Genomic DNA, 16,636 nt, shown 5'->3' on the forward strand with positions numbered 1-16,636 from the left:
TTCGACAGAGCATGATGAAGTTACCATAACTAATAAGCAGAAGCAAAAGGTTCAACGAGTCGTAATCGAATAAGACCAAATGCCGAGAGAAAACAAAGAAAGCTTCCAGGACGAGAAAGAAAGAAAAGTCTAGAATGATGGGATATTCACCGACAGACAAATATACAAATTCAAGGTCAGTAATGAAATCGTTATTATAATTTTTTGTTGAATTGAAAGTGTCACTTTGGGACCAAAACTCGTGAATAATGGATGTGGAACTCTCGCATCAGAATTGAATTTAATAGTATCTTTTTAATTGATAATTCAGCTACCTTAACCTGGCAATTCGAATTTTCCAAAGAATAAAGGCCACCTTATTCGATTTACTTACCATTTCATAAGAATATGGGGAGCATAATCTCCCCAAATTGTGAAGTAACTCGAGATTTATTCTGTTTCCCTAGCTCTGAGTGTAGGGCCTAATCTAAAGAAATAGCATTTATTTAAGAACAATCATCAAAATTAATCGGTTTTTTTTTTCTCTTTCACAGAGCTACATGTAAGCAGTGGTTCTATCGAGGAGTACGTGAACACGACCCCTCCCTACCAGTTCATGAAGACGACCGACCCCTACCAATTGAAAGACGAAGACTCACTTGTATACGATTGTAAAGATTCAATAATAATTAAGTAAAGTTAATTTATCAGGTTACTAGTATTTTCTATTAATTACCTACTTAAAAAGAAAAAAAGTTATTATGGTGAACCAGGATCTATTGAGGGTGCGCCATGTTGCGGAATTTCACTGGAACTAATTTTTTCATACTACACTGAATTGTCACCCTATACATGAGAATAACAGCGCCCTCTTGACAATTATCATATATTACTGGTCAGGCTATAAATGGCCTTACAAGTTACACATTCTGCATCTACAAAATAATTTATTGCGAAAAATGTATGGGTATTACATATACAAAGGGGTAGATGATACATAGGTAGGGTAGAAAGGGGGTGCCTACAGTTAGTTGCGCATTGCAAAGCATGGCTTGGCGCTTGGCATGGACCATCCTTGACCACTGTGTACTGGAGCCTTTACGAATTCAGAGGGGCTACCGCGAAAACCGAATTTCGCAAACGACCATTTTTCTCTGTTACTTTAATTACGCCTTCGATGGAGTAAAAGAGAATCCTCGCAATTTCCGAAATTCGATTTTCGCGGTTATAGCCCTGAGCACGAATGGAATGAACAAACCTTTCATTGTAAATATGAGGGGCCAGAAGGCCGAACGAGATGCACTTCACTACTTTCAGTAGGGGTAGCAGAGAAAGCGCTATTATTGTTTGTCCTTGTCCAGTCTCTCATTTTTTTTATTCCCCCCCCCCCCTCCCGTAAATTTATAGCCGTAACACACCTTGGTGCGGTACGGTAGTAGTGTGTTATGGTTTATGGACTTATGGTGGGTAGCAAATAACCCGACAAAATTCCGCAGGTTGTTTTTGGTATGTTATCAGAAATGTTAAAACGTATTTTTAATTTTGTCGCATTGCGTATGTTCTGTCCCTCATGGGCGCACGCGTATAGCTTATCTATATAATACTAGATCTATGGCCGAAATGTAAAATGGGTAAAGCTGGTCAACCAAATCTTGTCAGTAAAAAAGGCGCGAAATTCAAATTTTCTATGGGACGATATCACTCACGCCTACATTTTTCAAATTTGCCGCCTTTTTCTACTGTCAAGATTTGGTTGACCAAGTATAAATCGCATGTGATTATCGTGACGTTTTGAGAGGCCATTAGCTGGGGTAATATTTTGTGGTATATGAACGTACCCCACCCTCGAAATTAAAAAAATAGCCGCTGCGTCCAGCTCAAAGAGTAAAGTAAGTATAAAGTAAGTATATAGGTAAAGAGAGCCCTCTTGGAGCATTTTATGGAAACTCATTTGAAAGCGCCATCTCTGATTCTCCGCCGAAACTAAGTATGTTTGTGTGCGTGCACAACTACATATGCATCCATACGTGTACTTTCGTCCCACATAATATTAGGTCTACTTGGGCGGTTTACAAGTCCATTTTTTGTTTGGTTTCTTGTAACAAAAAACTTTAATTGTTTACAAGAAATCAAACAAAAAATGTACTTGTAAACCGCCCAAGTAGACCTAACATTATCTGGAAAAGGTTAATGTTATCAATAATGGAATAAATAAAAAAACAGAATATTAAATTAAATATGTTTATTGCATACATGTTTTACATCACATTTTCGCTAGGAAAGTACAATTTTAGGTAAACAATAGAAAAGAAAGCGAGTGTGGTGAAAAAGCATTCACACACAAGAAAATACATGTTAATAAGAAAATTTTAATAATTTACTACGTACAATACAAGCACATAGTCTAGGCATTGTAGCAGATTTATCGATATTGGCGTGCCTTATCAAAAGTAAGTACTTATTAGATACCTACCACGAAATAAATTTACTCTAACATAGCGTCCATATCGCACAAAATAACACAGAACTCAACGCACTTTCTGGAGATTTTCACAACAGAGCATGGCAGGGCAGGGCAGGCATGTGTTTTCATTCGGGCTATAATCTAATTTCCTCCAGCACCATAACAAAACCATAACGAAGAAAATGGCTCAACCATCACTAAAATATTTTTAATTTACGTTCTTCCAGTGACAGCTAAAAAATTGCATGTCTTGACCATATACCTAGTACTATATACTTAGATGAGCTATACGCGTGCGCCCGTGAGGGACAGAACATACGCAATGCGACCAAATTAAAAACACGTTTTGACGTTCCTGACAACCTACCAAACACAACCTACGTAATTTGGTCGGGTTATTTCAAAAGCGCTTTCTCTGCTACTCATACTAAAAGTTCCATAAGTGCATCTCGTTCAGTCAACTGACTCCTCGTCCATTTCATCTATACAGGATGTCCCAAGAAGTAGTGATATACTGAAGCTGGGAGGTAGAAGACCTAGAGGGCTATCTAAATCACCCCCATGTATGTTCCGCGATTTTTCGTATTTTCGGAGTTATGTTTTTTTTTTTAATTTTTCACCTATCGCCGAGTACGATGAGGTTTTTATTTATGGTGACGTGAATTATTGCGGTAGATGCTTGATTTTTTTTGTGTGCTAAGCTGATAGATAGGCCAATTCAGTATGGTAACATTTACTATCGTTAGATCTCTGAATAGAATTAAAAAAAAAAATTATGCCAAGAAAGATAAAATTACCCAGTATGTTTTATTTTTCTAAGCGCCCTTGAAGTTGTGAACATACTGGGTAATTTTATCTTTCTTGGCATTAATTTTTTTTTAATTCCATTCAAAGATCTAACGATAGTAAATGTTACCATACTGAATTGGCCTATCTATCAGCGTAGCACACAAAAAAAATCAAGCATCTACCGCAATAATTCACGTCACCATAAATAAAAATCTCATCGTACTCGGCGATAGGTGAAAAATTAAAAAAAATCATAACTCCGAAAATACGAAAAAGCGCGGAACATACATGGGGGGTGATTCAGATAGCCCTCTAGGTCCTCTGCCTCCCAGCTTCAGTATATCACTACTTCTTGGGACATCCTGTATAATTGTACCTCTATGGTCTTGGCGGTTATGCAAGTGTTGCCAGCATAAACAAACAGCATAATTAAATCACATTTTAACAAAATTTTTATTTTTTCGCATTGAAAATTATAATAATTAAAAATATTAATTCGTACTTATTTTTATTTTAATGCCACTAAAATTATATGAATTTTATAGTGACATCTGGTGACGTAGTTTGTGTAATCGGAAGTCAACTTTACGTAATAGTATGTTGTCGGGGGCAAAATATAGAAATCGCTTGCATCTTTACTGACGTTAACTACATTTCTAGTGTCCCCCCCCCCTGGTCCAGCTGCTGCCTACTACACTGCATCATTGCTGCATGAAACTAGTTTCAATGAGCTGCTGCTGTTTTTTTCCTTCTTTCTTCATCTTTCATTTTATTTTAATGCAATCGTTCGTATTCTATCCATAATATTAGTATTGTGGCGTTAAATTCAGATTATCCCGTTGAAAATTGTTAGAAAAACTGCGTTTGTTTTGTGTATTTAAGTTTAAATTAGACGATCTATAATGTCATATCAACTGTACAGAAATACTACGATTGGAAACACATTACAAGAAAGCCTTGACGAACTGATCCAGGTAGATGTTTATTTTCATACTTTTCCTGTTTCGAAATTTCATTTCTTCATAGAATGAATTTTAGAATGATTTTCTAGAGAATGCGTTTTATTTCAGTACGGGCAGATAACACCGGCTTTAGCAGTGAAAGTTCTATTGCAATTTGACAAATCTATAAATACAGCTTTATCCAACAAGATGAAATCTAGATTAACCTTTAAAGCCGGAAAATTAAATACTTACAGGTATGTAAATTTATATTCGATTAAATTATGTAACATGTAACAGGAATAATGTTGTAATGTAACTAAACCCATAACAGAACCCATCCCACCAACCAGCCACCCATCAACTTGTTGCTTTTATATTATTTAAATGATTTATTTATATTTCCAGGTTTTGTGACAATGTGTGGACCTTTATGTTGACTGATGTGGAGTTCCGAGAAGTGCAAGAAGTTGCTAAAGTAGACAAAATCAAAATTGTAGCTTGTGATGGTAAAAGTAAGTAGCTCACTTAGTTGTATTTCCTAAAAATAATTGGTTTAGCCTGCACCACTTTAGCAGCAAACCAAGATGCAGAGTAAAACCAATGCCGAATAAATAACCATATTTGTGCAAGTATTATTTCTGGCCTCAATATACCCAATACTGTACAACATGTTTACGATGCTATAATATGCCATGATACATCTATTACTATGTCTCTTTATTATCTACAACGCATTCATTGCCACCCCGCCAAACAAGACATGCCACGCCAGGCCACAAAAATTTCGTCATATGAAGCTGTAGTACTGCGATCCCGATTATCGGGTTGTCTGGCCTGGGAACGTAATCATAAAATACCCGATAGTCGGGTTTACGGCACTGAATGTGTTAAATTAGCTGCACAATTTTCAGGTCTAGCACAATTTTAAGGCCCCTGTACACAATGGGCCAGCACCAGCCATTCCAAGGGACGCAGCCATGCGGTAGAATGAGATAGCAATATCACTTGCTCTCTCTAACGCATAAATGCGTCCCCCAGACTAGCCCATGCTGGCTCATTGTGTACAGGGGCCTTTACATATGTGTTCACTGAGTCAATTCTTACATTTTGTTATTGCAAAACACTAATCAGGTATATTTTTTGTTTCAGATGTTGAGGAAAGGAGATAATATTTGTGGTTCTGGTGTAGTGTCTTATTCCAATAATTATCTCATAATATTTTTGCATCAGTATAAAGGCTTCGTCACACAGCGCGTTTTCCGGGCGCGGCGTGAGCGGGGCGCGCTGCTTTTACACACAAAACGCTCACGCCCCGCCCGGAAAACGCGCCTGTGTGCCGAAGCCTTTAATAGGTATTCAAGGCCCAATTGGATTGAGAGCCTTTGGTCAATATTTCAGTTTGGTTTGTTGTGATCTATGATTATGAGGTTAAATAGGACTTTTTGACACTGGTGTTGTGTTCTGTAGTGTTACTAACAAAACAAGGGACATGAATTTCCATTGCTTTAAAATTTAAGACATTACCTATTAAGTAGGTTTATTGATAGGTAATCCAGCATATTAATTATTTATATCCAATAGTTTAATTTGTGATTGTATTAATTAATTGAAATGTTTCATTTAAAATTATGATTGTAAGTATTTAATTCATATCATGTTATGTATTATCTTTATATTAAATAAATTATATACTATTGGTGTATTTGTGGTTTTAATGAAATGCTGGTGATTAGAACTTTCCTAGTTGCATACTGCAATAAGTGCAACGGGAGTCAGTTTGGATATCTGTCCTGAAATGTGAGTGGTTTGCATCAGAAATTTTAGATTTGTTTCGAAGTTCTGTGACTAGGCGGTTTCTTCTTCACTTCAGCAGCATGCTTTAATGTTGGGCTAGTCAAAATAAATCCTATTTATACTTGGTCAAGCAGATCTTGTCAGTAGAAAAAGGCGGCTAATTTGAAAAATGTAGGCGCGAAGGGATGTCGTCCCATAGAAAATTTGAATTTCGCGCCTTTTTTACTGACAAGATTTGCTTGACCAGCTTATAATCTATCTATCTAATACCTTTAAACGAGCAATTCTTGCATATTTATTTATTTATATATATATATATATATTTCGGGGATTTCGGAAACGGGTCTAACGATTTCGACGAAAATTGGTATATGGGGGTTTTCGGGGGCGAAAAATCGATCTAGCTAGGTCTTATCTCTGGGAAAACGCAAATTTTTGAGATTTTATGTGTTTTCCGAGCAAAGCTCGGTCTCCCAGATATTAATGTTATAATAGAATCAACCAAGGTCTCGGTGCGGTGCGATAGTGTGTTAGGACTTTTATGGGAAGATGAGAAGTCAAATTTTTTTTCGAATGGCAACATTTAGAAAGGGACAGACAGAGGTCTCCGTCATGGCTCTTGTTCGGCAAGTTTTCGTCCTTACCAAGTGAAATTAATCTTTAATTCAATGTTAATAGAGTACATTTTGATTATTGACTTTTGCGTCACTATGTCTTTCGCTTGTTTTACCTCGTCCTCGTTCTATAATCTGTCTATGTCTAGAGTCTGTTGTTGTGTTTTTGTGTTACTTTACTTCATACTTGTGTGTTGTTAACTCGCAGTAAGAAATCATAAAGCATTGTATAGAACTGCCTGTTTTGTGTATTAAAATTTAAATTACACAATTTATAATGTCGTATCAACTGTACAGAAATACTACGATCGGAAACACATTACAAGAAAGCCTTGACGAACTGATCCAGGTACATGTTCATTTGTATACCTTTCCTGTTTTGAAATTTCGTTTCCTAACATTCTAGTTGCTAAAATGAATTTTATTTCAGTACGGGCAGATAACACCGGCTTTAGCAGTAAGAGTGCTATTGCAATTTGACAAATCTATAAATACAGCTTTATCCAACAAGGTGAAATCTAGATTAACCTTTAAAGCTGGAAAACTAAATACTTACAGGTATGAACATTGTTATACTATTTCAAATAAATTATGTAGGTATATTACAACAGGTATAATGTAACTCATCAACTTGCTGCTTGTTTTATATTATTTGAATGATTTATTTATATTTCCAGGTTTTGTGACAATGTGTGGACCTTTATGTTGAATGATGTGGAGTTCCGAGAAGTGCAAGAAGTTGCTAAAGTAGACAAAATCAAAATTGTAGCTTGTGATGGTAAAAGTAAGTTTCTTTTCTTATTATACATCCTCATTTTCATCTTAGGCAGCAACTTTCTTTATTTACTAAAAAAATGAATTTAGGGAACCTACACCTTGTAGGTAGAAAATTAAAGGAGATATGCAGAATAGAGAACAACATAACATATTTTATCAGATATGTGTATTATACTACAAAATTGTCATGATACATCTATTACAATGTTTCTGTAACACACTCACTGCGGCACTGGGCGGGAAGACTTCATTTAAAACTTCTACTTGCTCTATTGTTATGTTACGTAAATGTTCATGACACCTTTCATGTAGTGAATTAGTGATGTAACTTAAGCATTAAAATGAGGTGTAATGAAAGTGTGTGTGTTTATTGTATGGGAGTAGCTTTTTGGCGGCAGGGTTATAATATGACTTTTAATATCATTACATTAGTTAGAGGATCAATTTTTACTTCCTATAATCATGTCCCAAACTATTCTCATATTTTAGATATTGTTGGTTAAGAGTGTAAAACGTGCTAAACCCATTTCAAATTAATTTATTTTTAACTTTAATATCTATCAAAGTAGATATGTCACCGTAAAATTGTAAACACTCGTCATATTATAATCTCGCTAGTTACATTATAAACTGACGGTAGGGAGATTATAGTCTAATCTAACCTAACCTACGTTAGATTATAAACTAATGGGTTCACAATCTTACGGTGTCAGATACAAAAGTAATGGTACACATTATGGCTCATGTGTTTGAAGCCAGTTCTCACAACTAATAAAAAAGTACACAAATTATTCTAATTAATTGTATTTTTCCTTCCAGATGTCGAGGAAAGGAAATAACATTAGTGGTGCTGGTAGTGTCAGTTCCAATAATTATCTCAGTATATTTTTATAAGGCTGTAGTTTTGGTAATGAATTCAAGTCGCTGCTTATCGAGCATGTATGCATCAGTATAAAATACTCGGGGTCTAATTGGATTGAGGACCTTTTATTAATGTTTTAGTTTGGTCTGTTCATATCAATGGATATCAGTCTTGGACTTGTGACACGGTTGTGTACAGTGGGTAGTGTCAATACCAAAACAAGGGACATAAATTTCCACTGCTTCATTTCATCCATCAAGATATCAAGACAAATACTTTATTAGGTTTTTTTGGTACATAAGCTTATATTCAATTTTTAGATCCAAATATCAGTTTTGTTTTTGATTGTACGGAATACATTGAAATATTTCATTAAAAGATTCTGATTTAATTTAATTCTTATCATATTATGTATTATGCTTAAATGAAATAAATGGTATACTGGTGTATAATTTTTTTTCCTCAAACAGTCCCTCAAAGAATAGTTTCTAATGTAGTTCCAAAAATTCATTTATCATTTTTGGAATTTATATACTACAGTTTGGACCAATTTGATAAATTAGTAAAAACTGGCAGGGCATTTTTGATCTTGCTCATTGCAAGTCTGTACCTGATATGATATTACAAGGTAATCCTACATGACCGGCTTACAAGGCCGGCCCAGGAAGCGATGGCTTGATGTCGTTAAGGAGGACATGCGTGCCAACGGACTCACCACCAGGGACGCCGAAGATCGGGCAAAGTGGACATGAAGGAGTCGGAAGGCGGACCCCGGGTCCTCGCGCCCCGCGCCCCGGCACAGCTGGGATTGACGCCAGGATGATGATGATGATGAAGGTAATCCTACATGAGGCTGGGATCTGGGCGAAGGCACATGTTGTAATGAAAACGCCTGCCACCTGAACTTTCAGCCCAGAGGAAAAATAGGCTTTATTCGAGTTTTTCCTTAATCAAAAGTGACTGGTAAAATATCAAATGATATTTTAGGCATGTCTCTGTAAGTTGTGAGGATTTATGTAGGTGTGTTAATCGCTTACATGTACATGTGCCCAACATGTGCCTATAGTCAGCAGAACTACTAGCGTAGTACCCCAGCATGCATTTTTATATGAGAAAGTTCATTCAACAGTCTAATATGCTCTACTTATATCTAACAATAACCCACAACTCTGGGACATTTGATTCTGCAAACGGATTGGAAATAATAAAATAAAACAATGTAACCATTCAAAATATATTTTATTTATTATCTAAATAAACATTTATGCAATATTTATACATATTATTTACAAATCTCCTAACTTCTCAGCAGATCTTCAAGAAACACCCGATTAAAAATTGGGTAACAAAACTTCTGATTATAATTATTGGTAACACAAAAAATATTCACGTATATTTTATCACTAACAAAAAAAAACGAAAAATATACTTGTCTGTCATTGTTACAAAAATAATTTGAATAGCCTAACCTTATTATAATTAATTATTATGATAACATATGAAATGTTAATAGCAGAATGCGGTCTCTTGAGCTTGAAGGAATGAATCCACCACCCAACTTACAAAACCAACACCATCACAGCAGACAAGACGTGTTAAAGCTAAAAAAATATAGTGTCCATGGTCTTTGTATTACGTTCAGCTTTTGGTATTTCAGTTATTGAGGTTTTTTTTACTTTTAATTTAAGATAGTATATTTCTTTCGTAGCTTGTTGGAGAAATATTTGAATATTTTGAAGTTCTACAAAGATCTAGGGCACGGGCACTTATTAATTTTAAGAAGTAAACTTAACCAAACTTGTACGATTAAAATTATTCATTTACGTAATGTTATTTTTGACTTACGCAGAGTAAGAGAGTATGTCTATTGTACACACATGTCACTAAATAATGACTTCCAATGGAGTTATTTTTAATGCATTGATAACATAGTCATAATTTTATTACCAAGGATTATTATTTTTTATTTAATTTGTAGGAAATCAATCAGATATACATCTTGCATATATTAATTTTCGAAATGCTAATACATAGCATATAAACTTATCTAGTTTAGGCGAATAAAAAATGAACCCAAAAATGTTACAAAATCAGTTAATTTTTAACAAATATTTATTTCCTAATCTACCTTACTTACATTTTCATATTGTAGGGTAGGACACGCACGCCATTTTTATTACGGAAGAAGGATAGTTCGAACTTTAAATGAAATTGTCTTAGTGTCAATTGCAAGAAATAAAAGTATATATATTCCAAGATTTGCCTTACAACTTAGATATAGGAGAAGAGATACATAATAGGATGTAAAACGCTGTTTTTGTAAGAATCACCTAGCCACTTAAGCTTTGGTTTCCTCCGAAAGCGGTGCCGTCATATAGCGGCCGTCTCCATACAAATACTACGACATCCATATTTAGCCGTATTATTTAGTATGGAGACGGCCGCTATATGACGGCACCGCTATCCTAGGAAAACCGATCTTTATCAAAGTTCCGAGCATAACGTACATACATCAATCATATTACTATAGATAGGTTATACTTATACATAAGGAGCACAAAAAATACTCCCATACTTTTACGATTATTACGAAGTAATCTGTTATTTTTGATTAATTTTTGCATGGCATTCATCTTTGTCATTCTCATTGTTAAACATAAGTTTGTCTCTTTCTCTTTCGGTGTGCGGGAGCTCGTTAGCACGTGCACATCTCTCGCCTAGGCGCGGCTAAAGGCAACTTGTACAGTTTGTACAAGGTAAAGATCGGTTTTCCTAGGATAGCGGCACCGTCATATAGCGGCCGACTCCATACTAAATAATACGGCTAAATATGGATGTCGTAGTATTTGTATGGAGACGGCCGCTATATGACGGCACCGCTTTCGGAGGAAACCAAAGCTTAAGCGCTTCGATTTTGGAACGCCTATAACCTACCTTTAGTTATAATATCATTGACGCACACACGTTATACGTGACGTTGGTGTTCTTTCGATATGAATAGCGGAGTCGTGCGAAGTTTTCACCCTCCGTCGACTCCGTAAATGTTCGACGAGTCGCTGGACTCATCGCGCCACAAGTCTGAATGCTAGGCGCAGTATGATGGCGGGGACGTGAGGTCGGCTAGCAGGTCCAGTTCCTCCTGTAAGATGACAAATAACCTGACCTTTTGAACACCAAGAACACTAGTCGTGCCCGGACAACCTATACAGGGTGGCCCATTTAGATCGGTCAGTATGGGAAAATCTGAAACTATAAGACATACGACGATCTCTTCTTAGGAACCATGTCCATCGATTTTAGTAACAAGAAAAACTGCATTCATACATTTAAATTTTTTTTATGTAAAATGTATTGAAAAAAAAATGGTGGCCATTTCGAAAACATACTAAAATAAATTAAAGGATATGAATACAATGCATTTTATTCATTTCAGACATCATGTTTCATAGTAACATTTACTGCTTAAGACCTACACAATCGATATCTAAATAGAAATAATTTTAGATATTTTTTTCAAAACGTCCGGGTTCGATTCCCGAGCTGAGTACACATTTTTTTTAATGTATGAATGCAGTTTTTCTTGTTACTAAAATCGATGACATGGTTCCTAAGAAGAGATCGTCGTATGTCTTATAGTTTCAGATATTCCCATACTGACCGATCTAAATGGGCCACCCTGTATAGTGTTATGACGTACGCTGTCAAAGTAAACTTCACATTTTCAAGTAAGGGCACAGAATAAATAATAGTACTAGGTACAGAAGACTCACTCTCTAACAAAACGCGTCTGTTACGATCAGCACAGATATGGCTGCTAGGTGGCGACAGCGCAAAATTGGTGTGGAACGGATGTACTTTTAGCTACCTGTAGCAAAGCGACGAAATCGCGGAGTGAGCCACGTCTGGTAAGGGTTACATTAGCTGCTTGCGCCTGCGACCTTGGCGTGTCAGTGACTTGCGCCCGGGACCTTGGCGTGTCAGTGACTTGCGCCCGGGACTAGGCGTGTCAGTGACGTTTTTCTTTATACGGTTACTGCGTTAGAAGTGTTCAAAGGGTTAAGGAATTCTGGTAAAATCTTTTGAATACTGTTGGGACTGGATATTTGCGATTCTAACCAGTCGAGAGGAAACCGGACGAGTCCCAATAAGGCCTAGTTTCCCCTCTGGGTTGAAGGGCAGATGGCAGTCGCTTTCGTAAAAACTAGTGCCCACGTCTATTCTTGGGATTAGTTGTCAAAGCGGACCCCAGGCTCCCATGAGCCGTTGCAAAATGCCGGGATAACGCGAGGAAGATTACTTAAACGGGATCCTGCAGAAAACCGTACCGGCAAAAAACTGGAGGTCAATGGGAAAGAGGCGTTATAGTTTGTAGCTTTCTAGTAGACCCCGAAGGCTTATCCTATTGTCTATTGTTCAGTAAAACCGCACGTGCTACTTACCTGCAAAAAAGGGTCCTAATTATTCTATTTGGCACCTGAGCGCGGGCTAGTCCAACGCTCAAAAAACCAGTGTAGGTACGCTCTCCGATAACGCGCCTTTGTTACGCATCTCGATGACACATTTTAGACTGGTTCTGTAGCGTTCGACTCGCCGGCACTCAGTAACCGAAGTACCGATTTTTTATGCAGGTGGTTGTGGCACGTGGCACGAGCGGTTTTTCTTAACAATAGACAATAGGATTAGCCTTCGGGGTCTATTAGAAAGCTACAAACTATACCTGTGTGAGTTGGTCGCGGTGTCTTGGCCAGTCGTCCTGGTGCGTGCGGCGGAAGTCGGCCAGCGCGGCGCGGATGGCGGCCGGCACGGGGTCCGGCGCCGACGTGTGCCGCGCCAGCTCCGCCAGCACCGCGCCCAGCGAGGGACCCAGGCTGGGCATATACATTCTCAGTTACAAGTAGGCCTTATAAATAAAAAGAGAAACCCGCCAACAGCATGTCGGGACACACAATAGGACACCTATTGGCAAGGTGCGCAGTCGGTGGAGGGGGAAGTGGCGCTGATCGTCACAAACACAGGTAATCTTATGGAATGTCTGACATTAGTACTAGCGGCAGCCGCTTGAACTAATTGTATTTACTCCATAAGATTTAACATAGAAAGTCTGCCAAAATGAGGGCAGCACCAGTCGTGCACCTAGCGAATATGTAAACAATGTAAACATGCTGCAAATGGTGTTAAAGGTATGAACATCGGTATGATTGATCTTTACGACATTTCAATCAATTTGACCCGAAGCCCCAACAAAAAAAAAAGGAGAGGTGTCATCTTTTTTTTTATGGAATAGATCTTGTTTTTAGAAACTTATCGTGTGTGGTGTTAAACGAAAGGGTTTTCCGAGCCGATTCTAAAAATATATCACATCATTACAAAGTAATTTATTTTAAAATTATAATAAAAATATTTTTTAAAACATACCAAGTTTGGACTTCTCCAGATACAATACCGTTCAACATTTTTTTGTAAAATATACCTCAAATTATACTTAATGTCCTCATATATAACCCAAGCAATTTTGAAAATATTTACATTCTGTATTTTTTTTTAATTGACCGAAGCATAGCGAAGGTCTACGTTTTGACTCGGGCATTTTGCTTTTGTATGTCCGGATGTTCTCCTCTACAGGTCACAATTCTCAACCGATTCTTGTGAAATTTTGTGACCAGATTCTATGAGTAAATAATTTTTTTTTGTCGACCCCGTTTTTGGAAATTTTCAAAAATGGAGGAGTTGTGATACCTCGCGCTTAAACAAATAGTCGTATCGATATCATAAGAGTATTTTCTTTTTGAGACATATTTACATAGTAAATGGCAAAAAATGCAGAAAAATTGTATTGCTGGTTTAGGCGGTATTTAGATATTTAGTTTGTACTCGAGAATGAGTAGCCGAATTTCGTCAGCTTAGCTAAGAACTATCATGGCGCATTTTGTAAACAATCGCTTTTTTTGTTTGCACACAGAAAGTCTGGGTTCGATCCCCAGTAAGACATAACTTTTTGTATTTTTTTTTTCACTTAAACTTCGTATTTTTTTTAATAAATTAAAATCTTTGTATTGATGATTGATCAAACCGCTGTGTGGCGCTGTCATCGTGCACGGTCCCAATAAGCTATGCTCGCGAGGTCTACAGCTCACAGAGCCACTAGTTTTAAATTTTACAATGACTGTACCTGTAGGGGCGGGAGGCGAGGTAGGCGCACAGGCCTAGCACGCCGGCGTGGCGCTCCAGTGGCGCCGCGCTGCGGCACGAGCGCGTCAGCGCGCGCAGCGTGCGCGCCTCGTCCGGCAGGGCTCCGCAGTGCATCAGCCCCGTCAGCAGCTTGCCGGCCGCTTGCCGCACCTGAACACGTAAAACTCTTGTTACAATCTTATTGTGATAAGCAGTGATCGGGGATTTCTATGCCACACCGCGGGATATCAAGTCGAAATGGTAATATGGATACGCCACTTGGCCCGCGATAGGAACAAAACTGTTCGAAAAGTAAATGCTATTTCGGTGTTGGTAATTCGTTTATAAAATAAAGGACTGTAAAAAAACAGTGTTGGTTATGATTCAAAGAAAAAATATTATTCAAAAAATTATTAAGTTTTCAATTTTTCAATTTCAAATTTTCAATTATTAATATTAATAATATATGCAATGCATGATTAATTGATTAACAGTAACATGCCAAAACACTCTCCTATATCGCACACGAATCCCGGAATCCCGCGGCATATCCATACTAGCATAATGATTGAGGTCATTCACCCCAAGTGGCATAGAAATCCCCGATCACTGGTGATAAGCAAGACACAAGTAAATGTTTACTTAGTTTAAGTATTGTTATCAAATTTCCATTAGCGACAGAAAATACACATTTGTCCGGTATTTATAGTTCTTAACATGACCTTTACTTATTTTAAGTTGAATCTATGAATGTACGAGTATTTAAGCATAAATTGGATAATTACCATTGTATCAATCAAATTAGCATAAGTTTTAAATGAATATATATTATCTTATCTTATATTATCTTAATTAACAAACTGATCTCTGCTAAAAAATGGCGGCGGGAGCTGTCATCCCGCAGATAAATGTTAACCATTTCATACAAGCATAATTTATTTCAAGTACGATGATATAGTGATGAGAACAGGCAGATTTTGTGGAACCGGCCCTTAGAAATAGCAATAAAATTGTGCCTTCGTTTTATTTTGACGACGGCGCATGAAAGTTTCGACAATTTGAGGAGTTATAAAATAAATAAAATAAAAATAAAAAGCCTTTTATTTCATGAATATTTAAAAATTGTTTACATACCTATTTGATTTATGTTTTAAATAGTTATTCAAGAACCCCGTGTTCACAGGTGAAGGCCTCCTCCAAAGCCCTCCATGTATCTCGATCCTTGGCCACTTGTATCCAATTAGGCCCGGCAATTTTGGTAACATCATCTTGCCATCTCATAGTGGGTCTTCCTTTCCCTCTTTTCCCTAAAGGTCCCTTCCATGACGTTACCCTTAGTGTCCAGCGCCTGTCTTGGGTACGTGCTACATGGCCTGCCCACCTCCATTTAAGTTTTTTGGCATAGCTGAGAGCATCTATGCTCTTTGTGTGTTGTCTTATTTTTGTATGGTTAATCTTTTGTATTTTTTTGATGTTTAGCATACTGCGCTCCATTCCGCGCTGGCAAGTCCTTAATTTTTCCATAGCTTTTTGAGTAAACCTCCACGTCTGACAGCCGTATGTCAGACAAGGTAATAAGCATGTATTCATGACTTTAGTCTTCAAGCTGACCGGCATGTTACTCTTAAATACTTCTTTTAGCTGCCAGTATTTGTTCCAGGTGTTTTGACTTGAGGAGTTACCTAACGTTTAATGGCGGATTCAATAGATTACCTCAAGCCGAGGGTCCCTCATGAGTTTGAGCGTGAAGTTCTCGGCTCTCACAGCTAACTCCGGCTGGTCGCACAGTAGAGGCAGACCCTACAGTAGAGGCAGAACAGCAGCGGGTGATGTTTGATGTATTACCTCAAGCCGCGGATCCCTCATGAGTTTGAGCGTGAAGTTCTCGGCTCTCACAGCTAACTCCGGCTGGTCGCACAGTAGAGGCAGACCCTACAGTAGAGGCAGAACAGCAGCGGGTGATGTTTGATGTATTACCTCAAGCCGCGGGTCCCTCATGAGTTTGAGCGTGAAGTTCTCGGCTCTCACAGCTAACTCCGGCTGGTCGCACAGTAGAGGCAGACCCTACAGTAGAGGTAGAACAGCAGCGGGTGGTGTTTGATGTATTACCTCAAGCCGCGGGTCCCTCATGAGTTTGAGCGTGAAGTTCTCGGCTCTCACAGCTAACTCCGGCTGGTCGCACAGTAGAGGCAGACCCTACAGTAGAGGTAGAACAGCAGCGGGTGATGTTTGATGTATTACCTCA

The 16,636-nt window shown here is 37.8% G+C and overlaps 3 protein-coding genes across 4 annotated transcripts in view; 2 read left to right on the forward strand and 1 right to left on the reverse strand.

The window, feature by feature from the left end:
• The first annotated feature begins 4,060 nt into the window (after positions 1-4,060).
• On the forward strand, positions 4,061-5,402 carry LOC134655676 (transcription initiation factor IIA subunit 2). Of its 2 annotated transcripts, none has more exons than XM_063511117.1 (4): positions 4,061-4,206; positions 4,303-4,430; positions 4,582-4,688; positions 5,326-5,402. In XM_063511117.1, the coding sequence occupies exons 1-4, from the start codon at positions 4,135-4,137 to the stop codon at positions 5,343-5,345; spliced, it is 327 nt and encodes a 108-aa protein (XP_063367187.1). In that variant the 5' UTR covers positions 4,061-4,134; the 3' UTR covers positions 5,346-5,402. The 2 variants fall into 2 exon arrangements, with proteins under 2 accessions (XP_063367187.1, XP_063367188.1); XM_063511118.1 differs by having other exon boundaries at positions 4,582-4,704; positions 5,339-5,385.
• A 1,391-nt stretch (positions 5,403-6,793) lies between these two features.
• On the forward strand, positions 6,794-8,369 carry LOC134655679 (transcription initiation factor IIA subunit 2-like). The gene is made up of 4 exons (XM_063511120.1): positions 6,794-6,933; positions 7,015-7,142; positions 7,262-7,368; positions 8,181-8,369. Exons 1-4 carry the CDS (start codon positions 6,862-6,864, stop codon positions 8,198-8,200), a joined length of 327 nt encoding a protein of 108 aa, XP_063367190.1. The 5' UTR covers positions 6,794-6,861; the 3' UTR covers positions 8,201-8,369.
• A 2,829-nt stretch (positions 8,370-11,198) lies between these two features.
• Positions 11,199-16,636, reverse strand: part of LOC134655655 (proteasome activator complex subunit 4B-like) — a 38,412-nt gene continuing 32,974 nt past the window's right edge. Inside the window, exons 28-30 of the mRNA XM_063511093.1 lie at positions 14,393-14,562; positions 12,941-13,091; positions 11,199-11,362 (exon numbers count right to left, since the gene is read on the reverse strand). Of these exons, the coding sequence (XP_063367163.1) occupies positions 11,309-11,362; positions 12,941-13,091; positions 14,393-14,562 (375 nt within the window). The 3' untranslated portion in view covers positions 11,199-11,308. The remainder of the gene's footprint in view (positions 11,363-12,940; positions 13,092-14,392; positions 14,563-16,636) is intronic.

The sequence above is a fragment of the Cydia amplana genome, chromosome 17, assembly GCF_948474715.1.
Source record: "Cydia amplana chromosome 17, ilCydAmpl1.1, whole genome shotgun sequence".
In the NCBI taxonomy this organism is placed as follows: domain Eukaryota; kingdom Metazoa; phylum Arthropoda; class Insecta; order Lepidoptera; family Tortricidae; genus Cydia; species Cydia amplana.